Raw genomic sequence first — 24,325 nt, 5'->3', positions numbered from 1 at the left:
TTCAAAATTTATGCGGGGGCCATGGGGGAAGAGTGCTTGACTCCATTCTGTTTCCACGTGGGATCATGACTTGGAGCAGCTGCCAAGAACACAAGATTTGCAGCTACGCTTCGGCTTTCTGTATCAATCCAAAAACAAGCACTCTGAGCAGAATACATCACCGATGAAGCTTCCACATGCTGCTCCTCCAGCCTGTGATCCCACCCACCCCTCAGACAGTGTCATCCAGGACTCAGTCCTTTGTCTGCCCAAGTTCTAATTCATTACTTGTAGGATTGAGGGTTCTTGGGGAATGCTGTTGGCCACATAGCAAGATTTCCCAGGTTTTTCTGTATCCCCAGAAACTACTGCAGTGAATTTTATGAGGCAGCCATCCTTGGTATGGCTAACTTGGGCTACACATCTGTTCTGATACCTAGTGCACCAAAATATTCACTAACATACAGAACTAATAGTTGAAACAATTCAGAACTGTAAGAACTAATCAGTCAATGGATCTGGGCAACAAAGCACAACAGTAGAAATGATTTACATAGGCATTGCTAATTCAACCGTGTAACATGACTATGAAAATGAACTGAAATAACTGCTACAGTTTCCACAAATGATTATCCCAGAAATCATTTATTTACAGGGAATATCAAAACATTAACCAACTTTTGACTACTTTGCCGGTTTGCACTTCCATGTGGAAATTTTTCTGCCAGTTTTCTGCCCTTCTGCTGCTTAAAGGCATTGACTCCTTGCTGACCTACTGTTCCACAGCATGAGTCACCTTCCACTGCCTTGGCCAAGTGGGTAATCTTGAGTCAGCAGACTGCCTAGTGTCAGCGGACCATTCAACTGTGGTGGGGGAGCAATGCTTCCCTCCCCCGAAGGCCACACACAGGCCCTCCCATCAGGGTTTGCTGGATAGTGATCAGGAAAGGGAACCCTGGTTGAACTTCCACCCAGCAATTCAGGAATGCTCTGACTAATTGTATTGCTGTTGCCGTGGCTGAGATCAGCTAGCTCAGCACAGAACAGAGATTAAATATGGTAAACACATCTGACATTATTCTCTGACTATATAAGCTGTGTCTTTATGCATTTCTCCACTTCACCTGACGAAGGAGCAGCGCTCCGAAAGCTTGTGATTTCAAATAAAGCTGTTGGACTATAACCTGGTGTTGTGTGACTTCTTACATCGGAGATTAAATAAACCTAGGACCATTTGGGTCAGTATGGCTCAGTTATCACTGCTTTAACCAGCTGAGCACTCTTCATTATACTTGGAATTATTAAATCATTTGTGACTATTACACCAAATATTTATTTGTTTGTTTTTTTATTCATTCACGGGATGTGGGCGTCGCTGGAAATGCCAGCATTTATTGCCCATCCCTAATTGCGCTCGAGAAGCTGGTGGTGAGCCGCCTGATACAACTGAGTGGCTTGCTAGGCCATTTCAGCGGGCAGTTAAGAGTCAACCACATTGCTGTGGGTCTGGAGTCACATATAGTCCAGACTGGGTAAGGACAGCAGATTTCCTTCCCTTTAGTGAAAACATCAGTGAACCAGATGAGTTTTTACAACAATCCGGTAGTCTCATGGTCACCATTACTGATACGAGCCTTTTATTCCAGATTTATTTACTCAACTGAATGTTGGGATTTGGACTCATGTCTCCGGATCATTAGTCCAGGCCTCTGGATTACTAGATCAGTAACATAACCACTATGCTACCGTACCCCATACTGTCATATACTGTCATTATTAACTGATACAAAGACTGAGTAACATTAGGCAGTATGGCAATGCAGCAGACTGATAACTAACACTGTAGGTTGGTAAAGCATAAGGGTCTTTGAGTTTATGCTGTTGTCTTGCTCAGTAGAGGGTAGAGGTGAGCAGAGAGGTCTTCTCTTAAAGGGAGGGTGAGAGGAAATAATGGAGATTGCCCCAGACTGATCTCACACACCTCCTAGCATCCTAGTACATTGTTTGCCAAGGTTTCCAACAGAGAAATGAATGGGTTGCTGCCACCATTACAATTGGAAAACCTAGGCCAACGTATAAATTAGGCCAGAGCAGACCAATTTATGTCTGCCATCCAGGAGGTGGAGAGCGCAATGTCTCACATTGCTACCTCAGTTGATAGAGACTTCCCAGTTGTTGGCCTGCCTTTTATTTAAAGCATTCCTGGAGGATCATCACGCACCAGAAGCTTAACTGGAGCAACCAGGTCAAATCCCATGGCTACAAGAGCAGGTCAGAGGCTGGGTAGTGTGAATCAAATAGCTCACAGCCTGAGGTGCAAACCTGTCACCATCTGCAAGGCTCGGTCAGGACTGTGATGGAATACACACCACTTGAAGAAGCGTGACATCACCCAGAACAGACTTGAGCGCAAAAATCCAGGCTGACACTCCAGTGCAGTACTGAGGGAGTGCTGCACTGTCAGATATGCCATCTTTCAGATGAGACGTTAAACCAAGGCCCTCGTCTGCTCTCTCAGGTGGATATAAAAAAATCCCATGGCACTATTTCGAAGAAGAGCAGGAGAGTTACAACAGTGACTACACTTAAAAAAAAAAGCACTTCATTGGCTGTAAAACCCATTGGGATGTCCAGTGGACGGGAAAGGCGCTATATAAATGCAAGTCTTTCTTTCATTTACTTGATCGGTCCACATGCAAGTGGACTCAATACCAACTCCCTTCATCACCAGCGTGCTGTGGCTGCGATATATTTGATCTACACGTTTCACTGCAGCAACTCACCTCCCTCTCTACAGCATTTATATAGCGCCTTTAATGTAAAACATCCCAATTGTGGTTCACAGGAGCGTTATCAAACATAATTTGACACCGAGCCACATAAGGAGGTATTAGGACAGGTGTCCTAAAACTTGATCAAGAGGTGGGTTTTAATGAGCGTCTTAATGGAGGAGCGAGCGGTGGAGAGGTTTAGGGAGGGATTTCCAGAGTTTAGGGCCTATGCAGCGGAAGGTACAGCTGCCAATAATGGAATGATTAAAATCGGGGTGCGCAAGAGGCCAGAATTGGAGAAGTACAGAAATCTCGGTGGGTTCTAGAGCTGGAGGAGGTTCCAGAGATAAGGAGGGGGTTTGAAAACAAGGATGAGAATATTAAAATTGAGGTGTTGCCGGACCGGAAGGACAAGAAAAGCCAAGTCGTTGGAACACCATCACTTCGAAGTTCCCCTCCATGTCACAGAAAATCCTGACTTGGACATATATTGCTGTTCCTTCTTCATTGCTGGGTTAATATCCTGTAATTCCTACCTAACACCATTGTGGGGGCACCATCACCACAAGGAATGTAACAGTTACTGTTTAAGGAGAAGGCCAACCAGGACCTTCTTAGTGCAATTTGGGATGGTCAATAAATGTGGCCTTGCCAGGATCGCCAAATCCTAAGAACAAATAAAATATATTTTTTAAATATAAAAATTACAGACCATAGTTTGGAAAAATTCAGCTTTTGAATTTGATTCCACCAAATCTGAACTTGGGACCACAGTGTCAAAAAGGGAAATAGTCTTCATCCCTCACCCAGCAGAGATTTGGAAGCAGCTCTGTCGTAAATGAAAATGTCAGTAATTCTTACCCACGCTCCTCGGTAGAGGTTAGACTGATCTAAGGTTTAAGATCGGGGTCACCTCATGAGTTTCGAGCCGTACGACCTTGCCTGCACGCTCCACGCCTCTGATACCAGTTTACATTTGTTCCTCTCTCCTTCCATTCCACCATCAGTGGCCATTCTGTCAGCCATTATACCTCTAAGTCTTGAACCCTCTCTCTAAATCCCTTCACCTTATCACCTCACTCCCTGCTTTCAAAAGCCGCATGAAATAATTCCATTTGGACCCATCCCAACTTTGTCTCCATTTTCTGCACTGACCACTTTTTCCCTTCCATCCTGTAGAGTGCTTCGAAACATCTGTCTGCACGAAGAGTCCTGCGGAAGTGTTGAGTCAGAAAGACCAACACAGTGGCAAATGCCACAGTTAAGTGAACTGCAAGCCTATTCCACAAGTAAATTAAACTGTCTAATGTACCGAAGTCCATAATCTATGGATATCATTTTAACAGTAAAACGCTATTCATTGTTTTTCCATGTAGAAGCTGCCCCAAGGTTGAGGCTACAAGGGATAATTCTACCTGGCCCAACCTACAATCCCATTGGTTGCTTACGAGGTGATGTTACTGGTTTGACAAGGGTTGCATTCCCGTGCACAATAAGGGTGGGTAGGGGATGAACAAGTACAAAAATTCATAACATTTATAAGGTCAAAACAATTTAACAAGAGTGAGAATTTGAACCAGGAAATAAACAAACATACAGAGAGGATTAAATGGAAAAGGTACATACCTATATCTAGCTGTTCCTGTGAAAAGAGCAGAAACATTTGTTTTAGTCAGTTCAACACTGCTCATAACCCAGATCCCACAGTTCATATAAAGGCAACAGTTCTCTATATAGAAGCCATTTTACCAAAGATAATGGGGGAAAAATTCAGTGTCGCCCCGCTTGGGGTGCCATTATCAGCCGTGCGCAAAGTTTAGCGCCTGGTGCTAATTATCGCCTCCGACAGCAAACTTGGCTTTTATCGCCCCTGGAGGTGATTGGAGCGCTAAATCAGGCGCTTCACACCTGTCTTAAGGCGCAAAGGCCGAGGAGCGAGGCGCTACCTCAGAGCGCTGGCGAAGCAAGGAAGGGCAAATCAAAATAAACCTGCAAAGTGCTGCTCAGTACTCAAAACTCCTTCACACAGCGTTGAATCTCTCCAGAAGTCTCTCTCTCTCTCTCTTTCAGAATGCGTGGTGCAAAAATGTCACTGGCAAAAAAAGGCAGGAAGCGGTCGCCTTTAAATAGCGCTCCCCTAGTCCCTTTCTGACAGCATAACGCTCCCCTCAACCTGTCGTTGCTAGCGGCAGGCGGTAAGGCAGGGGGCGCCACTCAATATCTGGTCCGGGGTGCTAACAGGGCATTGTGCACTCGACTGACGTAACAATCTACCGGCGCTGGAGATCGCGGCGGTAGTGTTTAGCGCCGCCGCAAAATGTCTAGTTAATTTTGCGAGCAGCGCAAACATCGCCACGCCCGGGCGCTAGTTGCTTTGCGCCCCATTAGCGCCCTCTTAAGGCACTAACGGGAGGCACAAACAACTGAATTTTCCCCCCAATATGTGACAAGTATAAATATGAATGTATGTCGGTATGTGTGTGTGTGTGGCCAAAATTCTCTTTCTCCTCACCCAATGTGATCATTACCCTAATGCAAAATCAGACACTCTGTACAGCTCTATGGAAAGTAATCGTTATCCAGCTGAATAAAGAGGAATCCCATGCAGTTATACAGTGTATTGGCTTTACCGTACTAAACACATACCAAATATCCCACTTCACAACACAACCAAAACAAGCGCTCTACTCAGAGCTCCGACACAGCGAGAGAGCCCCAGGTGGGCAGAGGCAACGCTTCAAGGACACCGTCAAAGCCTCCTTGAAAAAGTGCAACATCCCCACCGACGCCTGGGAATCCCTGGCCCAAGACCGTACAAAGTGGAGGAGAAACATCCGGGAAGGCGCCGAACACCTTGAGTCTCTTCACCGGGAGCAAGCGGAAGCCAAACGCAGGCAACGCAAGGAGCACATGTCAACCCAAGCACCCCACCCACCTGCCCCTTCAACCACCATCTGCCCCACCTGTGACAGAGACTGTAGGTCCCGCGTCAGACTCATCAGTCACCTGAGAACTCATTTTTAGTGTGAAAGCAAGTCATCCTCGGTTCCGAGGGACTGCCTAAGAAGAAGAAGAAATGGAAAGTAATCCTTATCTGGCTGAATAAAAAGGAATCCCATGCAGTTACACAGTGTATTGGCTTTACCCTACTAAACACATACCAAAATATCCCACTTCACAACACAACCATCAGAATCCTCACAAATAACAACAGAAAACGCTGGAAAAACTCAGAATCCTCACAATCCTGATGCATGCAGAACAAAAGAAGGGTTCCTGGAACTAAGCACCCACTTTACAGGTTGTACTCCACCAGTCTGACAGGTTCATACTGCTGCCAAGAAACATTTGTGGAATGTTGAAAACGTTTAACAAGAAACCCTCAATCTGTAACGCAGGTGTCGAACAGAAGGAGTGCTTTGCAGGTGCTGCACAACAGGATTGTTTCCTGCAAAACAGATAGTTTCTCCCATGCAAAACAGGCTGAAAAGGAGGAAATCAGCCTGCATTTCAGCATTCCGGTGACGACTTCATGGAAAAGGTGCAGCTGTTCAGCAGGACAAGATTGGGGTTGCCTGTTATGTCTGTCATGGTTGAAAAAGCTGCCAACACTCATTGTCTAGCTCACACCTGATTGGAGATCAGTCATTTGGTGAGTCAGCACCCTCAAGGAAATAAGAGGGAAAAAGGGAAAGAACTTTGAAAGCCAAGAGAAAATAAAGTATACTGATGACTTGGCCAACTGAGACAGTGAGTAGCTGAGCCAGACATTAAATGGTCAATAACGAGAGAAGACCTTTCGACCCATTGAAGTTCATCCCTCGAGTAATAGTAATCCCTCTCAGCCTGAAATCCAACTGCATTTCAACACTCCCAATGCCTTTGTCTCTACTATCCTACCTGGCAGATTAAAGAAAGAAAGACTTGCAATTATATAGTGCCTTTCACGACCACCGGATGTCTCATAGAGTCATAACAGCACAGAAGGAGGCCATTCCATGCCGGCTCTCTGTAGAGCAATCCAGTCAGTCCCATTCCCCCAGGTCTCAAAGCGCTTTACAGCCAATGAAGTACTTTTGAAGTGGAGTCACTGTTGTAATATGGGAAACGCGGCAGCCAATTTGCGCACAGCAAGCTCCCACAAACAGCAATGTGGTAATGACCAGATAAACTGTTTAGGGCAAAAATTCAGTTGCTTTGCGCCTCCCGGTAGCGCCCTAAGAGGGCCCTAACTGGGTGCAAAGCAACTAGCGCCCGGGCACGGCGTTGCCCACGCCTCCCGCGAAATTTAGCGTGAGGTTAGTGGCGGCGCTAACAGGTAGCGCCCCGTGATGCTGTGCCGCCAGCGATGACATCATCGCCGTGCACAGTGCCCCGTTCGCGCCCCAGCCGCGATCTTCGGGAGCGCCCCCTGACTTACCACCGGACGCTATGTCCGACGGGCTCAGGGGGGCCTACCTGCGGCCGGGGAGGTGCTATTTAAAGGCGAGGTGCGGGGCGGCCATTTTTGTTGCTGGCCGCCTGCCAGTACCTGCCTGCGCTCCCGTCCCCGGCCTTCTGACCCATCACCCCTGTGGAGTGCCAGCTGTGCTCCAAGAGCCCGGCACTTCTCTTGAGTGCCGGGCTCTTTTGCCAGCACTCCCGATCCCCAGGGGCCCAGCTGGGCCCCGGATCGCGCTGCGCAAGGCCCCTCCCATTTAAGAAGGGGAGGAAGGCCTGCAATATTGACTCGCAGCGCCCCAAGAGGGATGCAGGGCGCTTCCAGTAGCGTCCCGCTTCCCTCTGGGGTGCAACCACTCAATTTCCGGCGCGGGGGCACAAATTTTTCCGGGGCGCTAAAAGTAGCGCCCCGGTGAGGTTAGTACCCCAAATAGGACACTACTCAATTTTTAGCCCATAGAGTCATAACGGCACAGAAGGAGGCCATTCAGCCCATCGAGTCCATGCCGGCTCTCTGTAGAGCAATCCAGTCAATCCCATTCCCCCAAGTCTCAAAGCGCTTTACAGCCAATGAAGTACATTTGAAGTGGAGTCACTGTTGTGATGTGGGAAACACGGTGTTTGTGGAACCGAACTGTGTGCAATTGGCTTCTGTATTTGCCTAGATAGCACCAGTGAGTGTACTTCAAAAAAAATTAATTGACTGTGAAGCGCTTCGAGATATCTGAAGGCAGTGATAAGATGTTCTAGTATTAATAACTGATTTCAGTCTGTCAGCAAACCATAACTATAACATCTCTCTCTATCCTAGTGCACGCTGTAACGTTTGAAGAGCTTACAATTAGTTTTGGCATCCAGGCCATTTATGTAAATTGGAAACAACAAAAAGTGCAAGCACTGACACATAGGGGTGAATTTCTGAAGTGGGTTCTCCTGCTCATCCGCTGATTCCGTTCCGATTTTAAATAAAACCACGATGGAGGGATGAGTGAGTCATAAAAAAACCTTGTAATATATGCCAGGTAAAAGGGAACAGTTTGCTTCCATGTCAGTTTGCTCACAGTGTCAGCTGTGGCGCAATGGTAACACTTTCACCTCTGAGTCAAAAAGTTGTTTGTTTCAAGTCCCACTCCAGAGACTTGAGCACAAAAATCTAGGCTGACACTCCACTCCAGGCCCCGTCTGCTCTCTCAGGTGGACGTAAAAGATCCCGTGGCACTATTTCAAAGAAGAGCAGGGACGCTCTCCCCGGTGTCCTGGCCAATATTTATCCCTCAACCAACATCACTAAAACAAATTTGGCGGTCATCACATTGCTGTTTGTGGGAGCTTGCTGTGCAAAAATTGGCTGCCGCGTTTCCTACATTACAACAGTGACTGCACCTCAAAAGTACTTCATTGGCTGTAAAGCGCTTTGGGATGTCCTGAGGTTGTGATAGGCGCTATATAAATGCAAGTCTTTCTTTCTTTCACATCTGTTACTGTATAACATTTTTGTCTTTCAGTATTAGTTCCAGTTACATATAGTTCACACTGAGCAAAACGTGTGCAGTCAGTGTCAATGGCTGCGGTCTTTCTACAGATTCCAACGCTAGTCTTTAGCAAAGTCCTTGGGAAAGTAGAGGGAGATTTACTTTGCATCTAAACCATGCTGCACCTGATCTGGGAATACTTACACTGGGTCCCTGAAATGGAAAATGTTCCACTTTCCAGCACTAACATCCCTTAGCACAAGCACAACCACTCGACGAAAAATATAAAATCTATATCATTGAAGTGCAGTGCAATCCTTTCTGAATTCTGAAGAATTCAAACAGCCTTTTTTTCAGAATCAAAGAGGTTTTCTCCTGAAGCAGACAGTCACAAGGCATGTATAGGTGCATGATGAAGTTAAAGGTGTAATCCTTGAGCACAGGAGCGCTCCATACCCTTGGCTACTGTAAACATGCAGGTATTCACGTGTTACCTAGAAACTGCTAAGAATTGTAGTGAACTGTTGTGTAGAAGGTTGTAGGTTCAAGTCCCACTCCTGAGACTTGAGCACAAAAATCTAGGCTGACACTCCCAGTGCAGCACTGAGGGAGTGCTGCACTGTCGGAGGTGCCGTCTTTCGGATGAGACATTAAAGCGAGGTCCTGTCTGCTCTCTCAGGTGGGCGTAAAAGATCCCACGGCACTATTTTGAAGAAGAGCAGGGGAGTTATCCCCGGTGTCCTGGCCAATATTTATCGCTCAATCAACATCACTAAAAAACAGATGATCTGGTCTTTATCACATTGTTGTTTGTGGGAGCTTGCTGTGCGCAAATTGACTGTCGCGTTTCCCACATCACAACAGTGACTACACTTCAAAAATTACTTCATTGGCTGTAAAGCACTTTGGTCGTGAAAGGCGCTATATAAATGCAAGTCTTTCTTTACATTATTTACATTAGAAGGGCCGAACGTTACAGTGAAGCGAGGGCAGAAGGAGTGTCATAGTTTCGAGCAAAAATCTGTTTGTCTGAGGAGGTCCATTTGTAGTTGGAGTCAACAGAGGTGGACACTGTTCAAGGGATAACCTCGCCCACCAGAGCTGGAAATGACGGGGTGAAAGTGACAACTATTTGACATAATTCAGTCAGCACTTCTTATTCACTATTGAAACAGACTTCACTCACACAAATTGCGCGTAATCTCAATTAGCAGAGCACCCTGAATGGAAATACATTACATACCCACGCTGTATAGGCCTCCTGTTTAATTGAATTGGGCCCCATAAAATCTGAATGCTTTCAAAAACATTTAAACCCACGATACCTACAATTAAACTGAATTGGTCCACATCATCCAACGTTATCGTGTTGGAATTTTTAATGTCTTGGGTGCTTTCTCAGATATGCTGTTACAGCTCAGAGTGACTATAGCAGGCGCACAGTGAGGGAGATTTTAGTGTGAGTGCATTAATCAGGCGGGCGGTGGGTTGGACATGCGAGACAGGCGCCCGGAGGAGTCCCAGTTGGGATCCGATCGATTTTCTTGCCGGGGGGGTGGTGGAGTCTCTTCATTATAATGCAGTCACCAAGCTGCCAGCGTAAAACGCGCCCCCAAAAATAGGCAGCTTGCCGATTTGAAGGCAGGAAATCATTCAGAGTAGCCGCTCGTGAAATGCCTGCAGCAGCAGCAGCTTAAAGCGGTGGTGTACATTTAACATCAAGATCAGTAAGAAGCACTAGTGTGGAGCTGGTGTGCAGAGCCTTACAGTAGCGACTGCACATTTCAGACGCATTATGGTTCAAAACCCACAAGCGACTGGCGGAAAAAATGTTTCCAACAGCTCCGTCCAGCTTTACCTGACAGCAAGGAAGAAAAGAAAGACTTGCATTTATATAGCGCCTTTCACGACCACCGGACGTCTCAAAGCGCTTTACAGCCAATGAAGTACTTTTGAAGTGTAGTCACTGTTGTGATGTGGGAAACGGGGCAGCCAATTTTGCGCACAGCAAGCTCCCACAAACAGCAATGTGATAATGGCCAGATCATCTGTTTTTGTTATGTTGATTGAGGGGTAAATATTGGCCCAGGATACCGGGGATATCTCCCCTGCTCTTCTTTGAAATAGTGCCATGGGATCTTTTGCGTCCACCTGAGAGAGCAGACGGTTTAACGTCTCATCCGAAAGCAGTTGAGGATCCCTTTCATTATTGCTGTAAATGGCTGCCCCCTGATCGGTACTGCCCATGGCTGGTGGGCGGGGGGCAGAAAGTGGTGGTGGTCAAGCAGGGAGAGTCGCAAATGGCATCGGGGTCTTAACTGCGACCCTTGACCCCCATTTGCATATATGTAAGAGGTTCCTGTCGTTTTCCGGTGGCCGGGGGGGGGGCGGACAGCAGCTGCCAGGATGTACATCCGCCTAAAAATTGGGATAGACGTCAAGGCAGTGCTAAGTCAGCACAAGTACCCACCACTTGATTTTGGTTCTGCTGCCATCCCATTTTTAACTGCAAGCCGAGCTGTAGCAACACGAGAATCGCAGATTAACACAAGTTGTTCAAAGTGAGAAGTTAAAACTGCTGACACTAGTACACTAAACGATATGGGCTACAAGAGCTCCATGCCGCTGCTCCACAGCGGGATTGGATTACTCACTGTATTAGTAAGTTGAACAGTGTAGACTCTCCTATTCATTCCTGGAACGTAAGTCATTGTGGTTATAGTTACACTGCTCTTTACTGTAATCTGAGCTCAGGGAAATTGGCATTTTTTCTACCACAGACAAAATCAGGTCAGTTCCAAAATGCAGTGAATCACTTTATGAGAGGTTTATCTGAGAGTAAGTAGTTTGGTATGTTGATATTGCACCTGCCGGCACGGAATTCAATAGAAGGGATGTGTAGCAGAAAGGGCAAAGTTATTCGATGGTGAACCCCACCCCATGACTGGAGCGTTTAAGCCCTGATTTTAAATTGAGGCGGGAGTGTGGCATGCGGGGGCTGGGAGGGGGCGGGGGCGGGAAGCGCCCATGACGGCGCTGGCGTGAGACCCAGGTCATTGTAACTCCCACGCCTCAATTAATGATCCAGCTCGGACTCCTGCTTGAACCCGGCGTGAATCGCTCCCTGGCCAGCGGGGACAAGTGCAATTTCGGAGAACAATAGGCCGCCGCCTGGGAACCTAGAGAACGGTTCCCGACATAAGGTAAGTGGTCAGTGCGGATCCAGAGATGATCGCGGTTGGGGGATGACGTCATCAGACCCCGACATTTAGATATTCCTCAGGACCTCACCTGCCTACAGTGGGCGCCTTCCTTGCGCCCGGAAGCGGCGGGCTTAAAATGGCGGTTGGCATAAACACGTCAGGAACGCCTGGCCACCATTTTGACCACCCGCCCATCCCATTCCTGCCGGGAATCTTGGCCTCTCATGTTTAAAAAGAAACATTTTGTAAAGTTATATAAAAGTAAGTTCTTTTTATCTTTTATATGATCTGATCCTGGCAGAGATTTAGCTCTTTTTGAGAAATGTTAGCAAAAAAATAACATGACAGATTACTGAAGAAACGTTAGAGAAAACATTACACGAAGCCGGAGAAAAATACAACAGTCATCTGTCATCAGCCTGGTAATTATAAGATGAATGGAGACTCCTGGCTTTTAGCATAACAAGGTGCTACTGTGGGCCCTCCGGAGAGGCAGAACATCAATAAATGACAAACCAGTTCACTTAATAGCAAGCCTGTGGCAGATCTTCTCTATTTTTGTGTACAGATTCTTTAGCTGCATTGGCCTGGTTGACCTTTACTCTTCATCCTATGTCCTCAAGTTTGTCACTAATCATAAACAAGAGACTCGATGGCTGGGAAGGATTAACTGGCTGAGAGACCAGGCACAGTACAGTGACTCAGCCTATTACGGTCAACCCACGAGCCTCGAGCTGACCAGTTGGTCATTTTATCGAGGTTCCCTGCCATACTTCTTCACTGCGTCGAGCTCTGCCATTATTGCCCCCTCTCAGTTAACGTAACATAGTGCTGATTCTGCACACAAATAGAGTCATACAAGTTGGTTCCCTGAGCCCATTCTGAAGAGTGTGCAGGGTATTAAATGGGATCTATTACGAATCTTAAATTAGATCCATCTAAGCCCCCACACGTCACTGCTCTCGTACCAGTACTACTCAGTGCGTCCGATTTCAAGATATAAAGAAAAATAGCTCTGGAGTGACTATTCTGTGCAAGTAGAACAACAAAAATAATGTGTGATTTTAGGCAGCACCTTTCACAGCAAAACATTTCAAGGAGCTCCAACACATTGAATTGCTTTTTGAAGTGCATGACAGTTGTTATGTAGGCAGATTCACTGGCTGCAATACAAAATTGACTGGGTTGAGTGACTGTAATATGGGAGAGATAAATAATCTGCCTTTAGGGCATAATTCCTGTTGACTTGATGAAAGCAGACTTTTTGTCATGTGTCAACTAGAGATAATATCGGTGTTTTATGTTGCACAATTTTGGAAAAACAAAAATTAGGATGGAAGCTGACTTCACATGATCAAACTTTAACAGAGACTGGAGCCCAGCTGTCTGTGGCAACCAGGATTCAGAAGCTTGGCTGAAAGGTGCAAATCAAATTGTTGATCTTCTGAAGGACAGTAAGTATTTTAAAAGCAAATTCCAACTCCCAACTACTAGCTGTCAGTGAAAATTGTGGATCAAATTACTGGCATGCGTTAATGTGTGAGTTTACAAACAAATTCAATAGATTATAAATTGCTGAACCATGTCGTTCCAAGGGGAGTTCAGTTGCACTTTGTAGATATAGGAACATAGGAATTGCTGGACGACAAAAGACCACAGTCCATCTAATTTACCTTCACCTTTGACCATCCTGGTAGTCACATGATACAAAGGTAATGGAGTTGTTAGCAAACCATAGCAATCAATCTCTATCAATTAGTCTACAACAGACCCAGAAATGACACGAGGATAACCCCAGTGGTGGAGAGCTTTGGGAGCCAGGGGCAGAGGTTTAACACCCAAGAATGGGTGGGTTGGGGTCGGTTGGGAAGTTAACTGAGGCGCGCCTGGCTGTGTGCGAGTAACCTGCTCGCCGGAGTCGCAATAGCACAGGCGGGTCGGGAATTAACACAGCATTTTACATCATAATTACATGGGGGTTTTTCAATTGATTTAAATATTCTTTTGAATTTAACACTTCTGGCACGGGTTTCCCAGGGAGCAGGAAACTCGCCAGTGAAAAGGAGGCGAGATTGACGTGCACTTCACGGGGGTCATTAAAGTTCAAATTGCCCGATCTCAATAAAGGCGCAGTGCTTACAACTGCTCTGTCAGTTCCTTCTGGCAAATGTTTAGCAGCGAGTTTTTGTCAGCATAGAGGTTTTTGAGAAGTTTGGAGGTTTTCAAAAGGACACCAGCAGGATGGGAGGCGCCACAGATGTTTTCGACACTACATCGGATGAGGAAGTCAATCACCCTCCACAGCAGCAATGATGTGGTGTGGTGGAATCGGCAGGTGCACAGGAAAGAGGTGCACAGGAAAGAGGTGCAGAACAGCAGAGAGGAGACCAACAAAGGGGCCGAGGTCGCAGGAGACACAACCGACGTGAGAGGGTCTACCTACAGAGGCTCAGCTTCCTAGACCTATCTGAAGAGCAGTGCTTCCACAGGCTCAGATTGTCACGGCAGGTGGGCACTGACACCTGCCGCCTCCTTCAAGAAGAGCTGCACCCTGCTGGACCTGGTGCCCACACATTGCCCATTAGTGTCAAAGCCATCGGCGTGTTGAAGATACGCTTCAGGTGCCCAGATAGGTCTGGAGGCGCCCTACAGAACTTGCCAGTGAGGGTTGTCCAGAATCATCCTGCACAACACTGCGCAGCAGAGAGGATTACAAGTGGAGGATGACCAAGATGCTCATCAGGCATCTATGGATGAGGAGGACATTGAAGAAGAGTAGGAGGAATATGAAGATGTGGCACCCATCGCCAGACCAGCCACGTACATTGCTGCCCGGGATGCCAGGGATTCCCTCATAGCTAGAAGGTTCAGTTAATTATTCTGACTGGAACAAATAACAAATGCAAGTCACCACCACCAACACCCACATCCCGCCCCCCCCACCTTTGCACAAAACAGTCCTTCAAACACGCACGCACCCATTAGAGGAATCTTAATGACTTAGCATTTTGTCAAACACCCATGTGCATACCTTTGGTGAATTACAATTGCTTTAAATTACGCTTCCTACCACTTCTACGTTTTGCATCCCATGTAGCTTCAGCAGAGGTAGAGACAGGCTGCTTAGATCCCTGCCCAGACTGCTGAGATGCTTTTTTGGCCAATGACCTCTGGGTTTCAGAGCCCCTGAGGACCCCGCCAAAGATTGCTCCACCTGCAGCTGCGCAGGAGGAGACTCGGCCATTGGGAGACGAGGTAGCATGTTGGGTACTGGCTGAGGGGGGCGGGAGGCAACGGGTGAGAGATGAGAGCGCTTTGAGTGGAGTTCCCACTTCCATGTCCCCTTTCACCATCATCCCTCTCCTGGGCAGGTGTCACATCACTCCGACCACTCTACTGCAGACCAACTTGGTAAAGATCAGTGACGCATTGTAAGGTATCTGCAATCCTGTTGGCATCCACTCATTGCATGGACTCATTTGACAGCCAAGTGTGAAGCTCCACGGAGGCAGCCACTCTCTCCGTGGCGACAATCTCGCAATTACCTGTGCCACCAATCCCCTAGTGATGGAGTTGGACTCCTCCATCCTCTGCACTATTGTGGAGAGTGTGCGTGACATGTCTGCCAGTACCTCACAAAGCTGCTGATATACCTCTATCATTCTCCTTCTCAATGATGGCCCCTGGGATAGAAACAGAAAATGCTGGAAATACTCAGCAGGTCAGGCAGCATCTGTGGAGAGAGAAACAGAGCTAACGTTTCTGGTCAATGACCTTTCGTCAGAACTGGAAAAAGTTAGAGATGTAACAGATTTTAAGCAAGTGCAGGAGCAGGGAAAGGGGGGAGGGGAGGAAAGAACAAAAGGGAAAGTCTGTGATAGGGTGGAGGGCAGGAGAGATTGAATGACAAAAGGGATGATGGTGCAAAGCAAAAGGAGATGGTAATGAAACAAGTAAAGAAACAAAAGATGAGTCTAGAAGAGGTGTAAATGGGAATAGCAGAATCAACAGTTGCCATGTGAAAAAATAGGGGCAGAGGTTCTCAATGATGGACCCTGGGGTTCAGCATCTGTGTTCAGCTGGGCATAGCTTGGAGAGGAGTGCGCCCCCTGACGTGGACTCGCCACAGCTGTCCCTACCACCAGTGTCTGCTCGTGCTCGCTTATGAATTGTGAATCACCACGTGAAAACCCAACTAACTCTCTAACTGGACCCACCAAAGTGCGAGTATTTGTGCTGGTGCGTGGCTGTACGCCCTGTGATGGTGCACCCTCAGAATGAATGAGGTCCTCCAAGGAATCATCCTCATGCATCTCCACTGACTGTGTGAAGGCCCTGGAAAACAAGAGACAGGGATATGAATTAGTCGTGGCAAAGTAACAATCTTGACAATCACCGTACTCTCAGTCTTCCCATAGTTCAGTCATTGATGAAATAAAGTCAGCATGTGTGTCAGAGATAATTCTGTCACCAACCATCTGCCAGTTCCCAGTTCCGATTGAGGGTTGCAGATGTGTCACTCACCTCCATGGCATCCTCCTCTGCATCTGTTAGCTGCACAGTTTGTGGCAGTCCACCTCCAGTCCTCTCCCGGTACCTTGCGCTTTGCACTCTTTTCTTCTACAAGGGGCGAAAAATCAGAGGTGTGAGTGAATGAAGGTCACCCGATGGATGCAGTGCATTTGGTGAGGGTGACTATCAAACAGATGCGTCACATTGCATAAGGATTGGGGGGAGTGGCAGCGGGGAGATGAGGAAGTGCATAGAAGGTCAATGAAGGGTGGTGCTGAAATGACTTGGCAAGACAGAGTGAGGGAAGGGCTGGGTGGGGTTACACCACAGGATATACGTGAATCAGCAAATGTACTTGCTTTTCCTGACCTGGCACAATGCTCCTGCTGCTGACCTCAGCCACCTCCAACCGTGCCTCCTTGGTGACAGCAACCAGCTTCTTCTTCCCATTGCTGGGGGGAGAGTATGTCCCTCCTGCTCCTGACTGCACCCAGCAATAATTCAAGGGAAGCATCATTGAATCTGGGTGCTGCCCCTTGTTCTTTGTGAATCCATCCTAGACACTTGCCAGCTCCTTCAAATTTTATTTTTGCATTGGCCCTTTAAATAGAGGACATCAGATCACATCATGCGGGTGCGCATCTCGCCCGTGGCGCAGCTTAGCGTCGCGAAATCCAGAAGGAAAAATGTAATGATTCAATCAAGTCAAAATCGTAGAATCCAACCCGCTAGCTTTACTTCCGGGTTTCGAGCACGCTATCTCTTCCTCCCCTCCACTCCGCTCGGAACTCGTCTTTCCATTAATATCGGGGCCAATAGGTCCAAAGTCACCTTTTTCCCGATAGGAGAACTGGACAAAATATGATTTCAATGACCAGGAGGCAGCATCAGCAAACGCACCTGCCGTTCAATCACAAGACATCCAATATGGTCTCTCACTTTGCTTTGCAGTGGGGCTAGCAGGGAAACAATCTCGACATAATATTTATACAAGACTCAGGCTACTGAAAAGAACTGAAGAAATTTTAGACGGTCTCTTCTTGTTTAGAATCTGTAAAGCTAGTGTTTGTATTGTATTTTTTTAGTATATAAACAAAAAATGCTGGAAATACTCAGCAGGTCAGTCAGCATCTGTGGGGAGAGAAACAGAGTCAACGTGAACGTTAACTTGGGTTTCCGGTTCTGATGAAAGGTCGTCGACCTGAAACGTTAGCTCTGTATCTCTCTCCACAGATGCTGCCTGGCCCGCTGAGTGTTTCCAGCATTTTCAGATTTCCAGCACCCGCAGCATCTTGCTTTTGTCTCAGTTTTAAAGAAAGAAAGGTTTGGATTTATATAGCACCTTTCACAACCTCAGGATGTCCCAAAGCGCAATACAGCAAGAATTTTTATATAGAGTTTACAGTACTTTTGAAGTGTACTCACTGTTGTAATGTGGCAGTCAATTTGCGCACAGCAAGCTCCCACAGACAGCAATGTGATAATGACCAGATAATCTGTTTTAGTGATGTTGATTGAGGGATAAATATCGGCCAGGACACCGGGGATAACTCCCCTGCTCTTCTTCCAAATAGTGCCACGGGATCTTTTACGTCCACCTGAGAGCAGACGGGGCCTCGGTTTAACATCTCATCTGAAAGACGGCACCTCCGACAGTGCCGCACTCCCTCAGTACTGCCCTAACGTATCGGCGTAGAATTTTGTGCTCAAACCTCTGGAGTGGGACTTGAATCCGCCACCTTCTGTCTCAGAGGCGAGGCTGCTACCAACTGAGCCATGGCTGACACTGAAGGGTGAATCCACATAGTATTCATTGTCTTTGATCAAACAAAAAATCTTCAAATCATAGAATTTACAGCACAGAAGCAAACCATTCAGCCCAACTGGCCTATGCCAATGTTCATGCTCCACACAAGCCTCCTCCCACTCTACTTCACAGAAACCCCACAGTGCAGATAGAGGCCATTTCGGCCCATCGAGCCTGCACCGACTCATATCCCACCCGATCCCCGTAACCCCTACACCAACACATATCCCACCCTATCCCCATAACCCCACGTATTTAATCCCCCTAACACTAAGGGTCAATTTATCATAGCCAATCAACCTAACTCGCACATCTTTGGACTGTGGGAGGTAACCGGAACACCTGGAGGAAACCCACGCAAACACGGGGAGAATGTGCAAACTCCACACAGACAGTCGCCCGAGGCCAGATTCGAACCCGGGTCCCTGGCGCTGTGAGGCAAGAGTGCGAACCACTATGCCACCGTGCTATGTCATCTCACTCTACCTGCATATTCTTCTATTCCTTTCTCCCTCGTGTATTTACCTGGCTTCAAATCACTTGCTTGTTGCTAAATTCCTTTTGTGCGAAAGAGAATATTATCTATATTTTTTTTTTATTGCTGCCTTAAGGAAGTACAGCAAGAGTTTTTACATAGAGTTTACAGCCCAAACTCAGACCCGCGTGACAGAACTGGGCTTGGGAAGTGAAAGCAAGTGATTTTGTTCCCATCTTTTCTGAATTCCCTCCAGTTTTCAGGGGTACCAGCTATGCCCTCCAGCAACCAGGACCGTAGCAGGATTAAAAAACCGGTCTGTGTGAGAAAGCCCACATTGAGTAAGTCAGCTTTCCTCGTCCTGCCCCTTTGTGTAATTGAAAGGAGAGGCTCGGTCAAACAGGAGGCAAGGAATTGGGCGCGACTCTGAACACAGATCAAGGGAAATACTTTACAATGGAAATCGGTGCAGTTGAACTCTTTGGAGGTCTAACTTGTTCGAAGTGCTGGCACGAACCAAGCTAGCCTGTCGGAGATTGTTATTTATTTCAAAAGCAAAAAGTCTGCGGGTGCTGGAAATCTGAAATAAAGACAGAAAATGATTGGAAACACGCAACAGGTCAGGCAGCGTCTGCGGAGAGGGAAACAGAGTTAACGTTTCAGGCCGATGACCCATCACCTTGGCCCAGCTCCCCTTTTTCTGATCCCAAATCTCATGCCTGACACTTCCTCCGAGTGAACAACAAACCAACCCACAAACTAAGCCACAAAATTAAAAAGGAGTGAAGAAGGTGCCAGCAGCAGCTTTCCAAGGTTTTGTTTTGCTTCCAGTTACCTGGAGACGTTCATCCAGGACTTGGCATCAAATCTACTTAATTAATGTTTAACACACTGAGCAGCCAGTTATTACCGCTTTGAGTGCAGACCCATCACGGTTCAAGCTCAAATAACATTCTTCTGCTTGGATACCTTTCAGCTGGCTGTTGCTGCTATCGCTATTCCAACTTTCCATATACCTTTTAGACATTTAAAAGTACCCACCTGTTAATACTTTTGATCATGATGATTAGTTTAGCAAAATAATTGCTTGCTCCACAATGGTTCGGTTGGTAAATGCTTTGCCCAGCATGCAACTGAGCAATACAGACCAGCAAGATCCTATTTCCAGTCTCAGGATAAGGGGTCGGCCATTTAGGACTGAGGTAAGGAGAAATTTCTTCACTCAGAGGGTGGTGAATCTTTGGAATTCTCTACCCCAGAGGGTTGTGGAGACTCAGTCATTGAGTGTATGCAAGACAGAGATCGATAGATTTTTGGATATTAAGGGAATCAAGGGATATGGGGATAGTGCAGGAAAGTGGAGTTGAGGTAGAAGATCAGCCATGATCTTACTGAATGGCGGAGCAGGCTCGAGGGGCCGAATGGCCTGCTATGTTCTTATGTTCTTATCCAATCCCCAGTCTTTTTTGAGCAGGCAATAAGAGGTCTTTAATTCAATAGCAAAATACTGCGGATGCTGGAAATCTGAAATAACAACAGAAAACGCTGGGAAAAACTCAGCAGGCCAGGGCAGCATCCGTGGAGAGAGAAACAGAGTTAACGTTTCAGGTCGAAGACCCTTCGTCAGAACTGGAAAAAAGCAGGAAATGGAGCAGATTTAAAAGCAAATTTAGGGGCTGGGAAATGGGGGAGGGGATGAAAGAACAAAAGGGAAGGCCTGTGATAGGCTGGAAGGCAGGAGAAGTAAAAAGGCCGAGCTCGAAATTCATTGAGGTGGGGGCGTAAGGGGATGAAGCTCAGGCCTTTGCTGAGGACTGATCATTTGGGGTCAGAGAGGGGAAGGTCAGAGGGGATAGTGAAAACGCGGCAGGGGGTGAGATTGGGAGAAAGGGGGTCAGAGGAAAGTGAAGGGGAAGAAGGTTCTGGAGGGGCGTTGGTGTTCAAGAGTTTTCTTCCCTCCCACATGGCAGCTGTCTTTCATTCTGCCAGCGCAATTCACACTTCATCTAGAGCCATCCTTTGTTTCTTAACCTGTCCCATTACCATCTCGTCTCGCCTTGAATATCTCTTAATGCCTCTTTTCTTCTCCTGCCTTCTATCCTGTCACAGACCTTCTCTTTTGTTCTTTCATCCCCTCCCCCATTTCCCAGCCCCTAAACTTGCTTTTAAATCTGCTCCATTTCCTGTTTTTTTCCAGTTCTGGCGAAAGGTCTTCGACCTAAAACGTTAACTCAGAGCTCTCCAATTGGTTGCAGGAGCACTGGGCAAAGGAGTGGCGGGGGGGGGGGGGGATTAAATAAGCCACGATTCCCGTTCCTGAATGTTAGTTGATGGGCAGGATTGGACTGTGCTATGGTGCCCCCCATGGATAAATAGCCTGCCGGCACTCACTAGGGTGCATTTCCCTACCCCCGCCAAGCGGACTTTGGGCGGCTGGCTGGTGGAACGTGCCGGCAGGCCGTTCGGTAATCTCGGTATGAAACCTGATCCTTTAGCATCGCGACCCACCCTGGGGCAACCCACCAGCTCCAGGCCACCGCAATAATTCCTGACCGCAACCAGACTGAATCGCCAATGCTCAGTCAGAAAAAAAAAATCTATATTAAATTATTCCGGTTTCAGCTGTGAGCTCACTTAAGCCACAACACGACTGATACTGTGGATAAACGGCCATCATCTTTGTGACTCAGTTACTGAAGTCAGGTTTAAACCCTTCACAGCCCCACTTATGCATGGTGCAAAACCAGAATATCGCACAGCCCTACTGACTCCTCAAGTGTTTTCCTGAGAACAGACCGTGGCACTTCTCCATCTTCATTATTCTAATAATAACAAGCTCAGTTCTGTCTTTTGAAGGTTAAGTTCCCTAAACCACGCACAATATTTGCAAAGTGACCTTACATTGTGGTTTGTTCCTCAGACAGCAAATCTCTCTTTCTATTTAATCAGATTTCGCATATTTCTCTCTGGTTCTTCTCTTTCTGATCTCTGCTCTGATCATTTTCTCTCTGCCTCTGCCCCCAATCTGCACCTCTGTTGCCTATTTTAGAGCGTACAATCTCTAATATTTCTTGGTGGCTCCATTTTCCAATTTGTGCCATTTTGTCCGTGTCGTGATGTCTTCAGTTCCTTCCCACCTGTGTACGAAAAGTTCCACTTCATTCTTCCCTGTCACAGTAGGACAATGAGACCTTGTACTTCTTTATTGTGTGATTTTACAGTGCGCAATATTTAACCATAGACTTCGCAAACTGGCAGTTAAGCGCGATTTTATGATTGTGTTCTGGATTATAAAAATACACAGATTTTCCGCATTCCTCAGTGTGATCAGGAGATTCTTCCCTCAATGTATACAAGCAATTCCACCTCTCTCCCATTAGGATATACATCCCTTTAATGTACACAGGAGACTTCTCCTCATCCCTTTAATATGCACAGGAGACTTCTCCACATCCCTTTAATGTACACAGGAGACTTCTCCACATCCCTTTAATATGCACAGGAGACTTCTCCTCATCCCTTTAATATGCACAGGAGACTTCTCCACATCCCTTTAATATGCACAGGAGACTTCTCCACATCCCTTTAATATGCACAGGAGACTTCTCCACATCCCTTTAATGTACACAGGAGACTTCTCCTCATCCCTTTAATATACACAGGAAAGTGCTCCTCACCTCCTCAGTGTACACTGGGAAAACCCTCATTACTTTTCAGTGCACATGGGAGATTACTCATGCAGCCCCTCAGTATGTATTCAGGAGACCCACCCTAACCCACTAGATGAGATCCTACCCAGTGTACACAAGCTATCAACCCTCACCCCGTTATCATTCATTATACAAAATGACAGTTATAGAGGGCTTTTTACTAAACAGTCTTGCTTCTACCGTTCACAAAAATACACGAGACAGGGTGGAAACCGAGAACACCCCTGTGTAATGCAGAGTGGGAACAGTAACAATGATTGTATCCATGTAAGAAGCTCATTAATCGTAAAGTAGAAACTAAAATCTGACTAAGTTAAAGTAGAAACTAAAATCTGACTAAGTATTTCTCAGTACAGGGTTGTGTTGAGTATCCGTCGTTCGTCTAATAATAAAGCAGTTTTCTGGGTACAGGATCAGGACTTACCTGCTGTCCTCCTGAGTCACCATAGGCACGCCGCATGCTAATTCTTCTCATATTGTTGCATCCCCCACCAAGAACAGTGCAGATCAAACACAGGGAGAACAAGTGCCTGGAAATGGAATCCATGAAGCCTCAAAAATACCATTCAAATGCCACTGAATCAGCTCAAAGATTACTTCAGGAAAGTGCTCCCTAGTTCAGTTGCAGCCAAATTGAGCTGGACCTCAGCAAACTAAAAGGCAAGGCCGCAGCATGGCTCAGGAATTTGTGGGCAGTTCTGATGTTGTTGAAAACACCATCGTTCCAACTCTGAAAGCAGAGAAACCTGAACTTAGCCCTGAACAATAAGCACAAGTGCAGAGACAGGTCACACCTCCTGCCAAGATCTCTTAAAGGGGCAGTGTCCCAGTTAGCACTGTGATTGAGTACTTTGAAGACGGAAAGAAGGCCAGTTGTTTCAACTGAGGAGATAAGCATACCAGGAGCCATCTGAGTAATAACATGCAAGTTTACACACGGGTCTGATGAATCATCAGTGTTCAAAAGCAGTTACTGAGGCACAGAGGGTAACGGGAGCATTTTTTCTTAAAGGGACATGCAGTCATATTGCACTTCAGGCAAACAGCTCCAATTACTTTGATTTCTTTTTTTCTGCGGGGATGGGGGAGTATTTTTCTGAACAAGTTTCCCCCCTTTATTCATTATAATTTCCCCTCCCTTTTATCCTAATGTTACCCTCTTTTTAATTGTTCCGTGTAGCCTGATGCATTGCAGCCCAGACAATGGCTTGCAGCCTCCTTGAAAGCTGCGACCAATACTCCCCTATAACTGGCTGATAAAGGGGTACCAGGGAGCACACAAGGACAGGTTTCCCTTCTGCTTTCCCTTACCCTGCTGTGAAAAGGCTGCAACTTCTGCTTGGCAATTCTCTGCTTTGTAGGATGCAGGTCAGGAGCTGAAGAGAACGCGTATGTGTGGGAGAGAATGGGATTGGGGTTGGCTGTGGTCCCTTCTTCCCCACACGGTGTTGTTGGTGCTGTCTCAGTTACTTGGATGAGGTTCCAGCTGGCTCCAGTGTAAGTCACAGCCTTCAGGATGTGAAGGGAGGCAACCTGAATTAAACACTTCCAGAACAGAGTATCACAGAATCACAGAATCTACAGTGCAGATAGAGGCCATTTCGGCCCATCGAGCCTGCACCGGCACACATCCCACCCCATCCCCGTAACCCCACATATTTAATCCCCTAACACTAAGGGTCAATTTATCATAGCCAAATCAACCTAACCTGCACATCTTTGGACTGTGGGAGGAAACCGGAGCACCCGGAGGAAACCCACGCAGACACAGGGAGAATGTGCAAACTCCACACAGTCGCCCGAGGCCAGATTTGAACCCGGGTCCCTGGCGCTGTGAGGCAACAGTGCTAACCACTATGCCACCGTGCCCAGTGGGAGAGAACAGAATATATGACCTAAAAAAACACAACTACCAAACCTCAGACAGGAACAAGCCACAAACCACAACAGGAAGTA

The 24,325-nt window shown here is 46.8% G+C and overlaps 1 protein-coding gene across 1 annotated transcript in view; it reads right to left on the bottom strand.

Moving 5' to 3' along the window:
* Positions 1-23,201, bottom strand: part of LOC147111217 (interleukin-17 receptor E-like) — a 94,306-nt gene extending 71,105 nt beyond the window's left edge. The window contains exons 1-2 of the mRNA XM_086001886.1: positions 22,794-23,201; positions 4,377-4,392 (exon numbers count right to left, since the gene is read on the bottom strand). Coding sequence (XP_085858012.1) covers positions 4,377-4,392; positions 22,794-22,916 — 139 coding nt within the window. The 5' untranslated portion in view covers positions 22,917-23,201. The remainder of the gene's footprint in view (positions 1-4,376; positions 4,393-22,793) is intronic.
* Between the last annotated feature and the right edge of the window lie 1,124 nt (positions 23,202-24,325).

Source organism: Somniosus microcephalus, chromosome 11, assembly GCF_052327205.1.
Source record: "Somniosus microcephalus isolate GS21.2 chromosome 11, FLI_Smic_1.0, whole genome shotgun sequence".
Taxonomy (NCBI): domain Eukaryota; kingdom Metazoa; phylum Chordata; class Chondrichthyes; order Squaliformes; family Somniosidae; genus Somniosus; species Somniosus microcephalus.
The sequence above is the reverse complement of the archived record's forward strand: the minus strand, read 5'-3'. Positions and strand labels throughout refer to the sequence as shown.